The sequence below is a fragment of the Danio rerio genome, chromosome 5, assembly GCF_049306965.1.
Source record: "Danio rerio strain Tuebingen ecotype United States chromosome 5, GRCz12tu, whole genome shotgun sequence".
Classification (NCBI taxonomy): Eukaryota; Metazoa; Chordata; class Actinopteri; order Cypriniformes; family Danionidae; genus Danio; species Danio rerio.
The window spans coordinates 74,517,501-74,520,000 of NC_133180.1; the positions used below are offsets into that span (position 1 = coordinate 74,517,501).

The 2,500-nt window shown below is 32.4% G+C and overlaps 1 protein-coding gene and 1 long non-coding RNA gene across 3 annotated transcripts in view; one reads left to right on the forward strand and one right to left on the reverse strand.

The window, feature by feature from the left end:
- The window catches only part of ephb4a (eph receptor B4a), a 91,577-nt gene extending 89,631 nt beyond the window's left edge, over positions 1–1,946 (reverse strand). Inside the window, exon 1 of one of the 2 annotated variants that reach the window (XM_021476001.3) lies at positions 1,033–1,946. In XM_021476001.3, coding sequence (XP_021331676.1) covers positions 1,033–1,111 — 79 coding nt within the window. In that variant the 5' untranslated portion in view covers positions 1,112–1,946. 2 annotated transcript variants of the gene reach the window in all.
- The window catches only part of LOC141385684 (uncharacterized), a 143,269-nt gene that overhangs the window by 73,975 nt on the left and 66,794 nt on the right, over positions 1–2,500 (forward strand). The window lies entirely within an intron of this gene.

Genomic DNA, 2,500 nt, shown 5'->3' on the forward strand with positions numbered 1-2,500 from the left:
AAGCAAGTTCCTATATATATATATATATATATATATATATATATATATATATATATATATATATAGGCTATATATAGGATATATATATATATATATATATATATATATATATATATATATATAGGCTATATATAGGATATATATATATATATATATATATATATATATAGGCTATATATAGGATATATATATATATATATATATATATATATATATATATATAAATATATATATATAGCATATATATATATATATATATAGCATATATATATATATATAGCCTATATATAGCCTATATATAGCATATATATATATATATATATATATATATATATATATATATATATATATATATATATATATATATATATATATGCTATATATATATGCTATATATATATATATATATATATATATATATATATATATATATATGCTATATATATATGCTATATATATATATATATATATATATATATATATATATATATATATATATGCTATATATATATATATATATATATGCTATATATATATATGCTATATATATATGCTATATATATGCTATATATATATATGCTATATATATATATATATATATATATATATATATATATGCTATATATATATATATATATGCTATATATATATATATATATATATATATATATATATATATATATATATATATATATATATATATATATATATATATATATACACATATATACATACATGCATTTAAAAGAGTCAGGGAAAAATGTTTTATGTAAATCTGGACCACAAGTCCACATGTACTTATAGAGAAAAATTATATCCATACATCATATCAAAAGATGATACTTAGATTTTTATTCCAATTTGGTTCCAATAAGCCCAAATAGCAAAAGGAAATATAAAAAATGCATGCAAAAACACCTTGGGCCTTAAGAGGTTAAGGAGAAAGTCTGAATGTGTGTACATAAAACCAACTTTACCTCAATCTCTATAAGCAGCCAACAGGTAGTTGGTGTAATAAAATGAGTGAGTTACCTTCCTCCGCCACTGATCCGAGCAGGAACTCCAGCAGGATAATCCAAAACGCGGCCACATTCCTGGAGAAGAGCTCCATCGCGGAATCACGAGTGTTTTACTTGTGAATGTTTACAAAGGTGGGTAAACAGTGTAAAGGTTCAAGAGTCGTCAGCTGGGTCTTGTTGTACCCATCAGGAATGAACACTCGGCGAAATTCGTCGCAGTATTTAGATCAGCCACCAAGTTATGAGAGAAAAATAGAAAGATCAACTTGGAGAATAAGTTACAAAGTTATAGCATATAAACTAATAAAGAGCTATATAGGAAATGTTGAGTTTTCTAACTTTTCTATGTTGTTGGCTAAACACTGTATTTTTAGCCTACTTCAGAAACACAAATCCCCCCAAAAATCTCTCAAATAAAGGAGAGCTGCACGCAGGCATGTGCCAGTTTTGCCGAAAACATACGGAGCAACAACATGCCGTATACGCTCGGCTGCGCGGAACCCCTTTGTGAGGGGTGTAGGTCGACTTGTCCTAATTTTCCACTCTCAAATGGGATGGAATTAAGATCCACCTAATAACATATATCCGACAGGCCACGAGTGCGAGGATAAATGTCCGCGTTCTTGCTGGTGTTTAATCGACGTCCTCCATCCGACGAGCGAATCCTCTGATTTCCGTCAATCCACCGCGTCCTTTGTATCTTTAAAAAACACAAATCTCCAGCAAAATAAGAGCAATGCACGGATGCAAACATACACGACAGGTCAGCGAGCGAACATCGTGCTGTTTATCCGATGGAGAATGCAGGAGGTGTTCGTCAAAACAGACAAAAAAAACCGAGCGGCTTTGCGATGAGAAGGAAAAAATCTCGGCAAATCCTGGAAGTTGGAGCGAGGCGTTGTGACTCCAGCCGATCGCAGTTAATGTGAGCTGGTCAATGCGACTGGAGGAGCAGATCTCCAGTCTCCTCCTTCCAAAAGCACCTCCTCCGTATGCACCCCATCCACTATAGGCCAATTCACCACATAAAAGACAGTCTTGATGAGTGTACGGTCATACTTTGACTGAGGTAAAGTTGTTTAATATTCGCTCATTCGTTCCTTTTTGAACATTGACACGGTAAGATTGTTTACCACGCTACTTTGAATACTCGGTCTGAAATTCCGTGTAGCCTTACCATGACTATAAAACATTATTCATTTTCATTTAAGTTATGGACTATTTGTGTAGCACTTTTCACAATAGACATTGTTTTAGGGCAGTTTTTTTGTTTGTTTGTTTTTTGCTAACCCTGCTAAAAAAAAATCCAGCTTAAACCAGCCTAGGCTGGTTGGCTGGTTTCAGCTGGTCGACCAGGCTGGTTTTAGAGGGGTTTTGGCCACTTCCATTTCCAGCCTAGTCTTAGCTGGTCAGGCTGGGAAATGACCAGCTAAAACCAGCTTGACCAGCCTAGCCAAGCTGGTAGTCCAGCCAAAACCAGC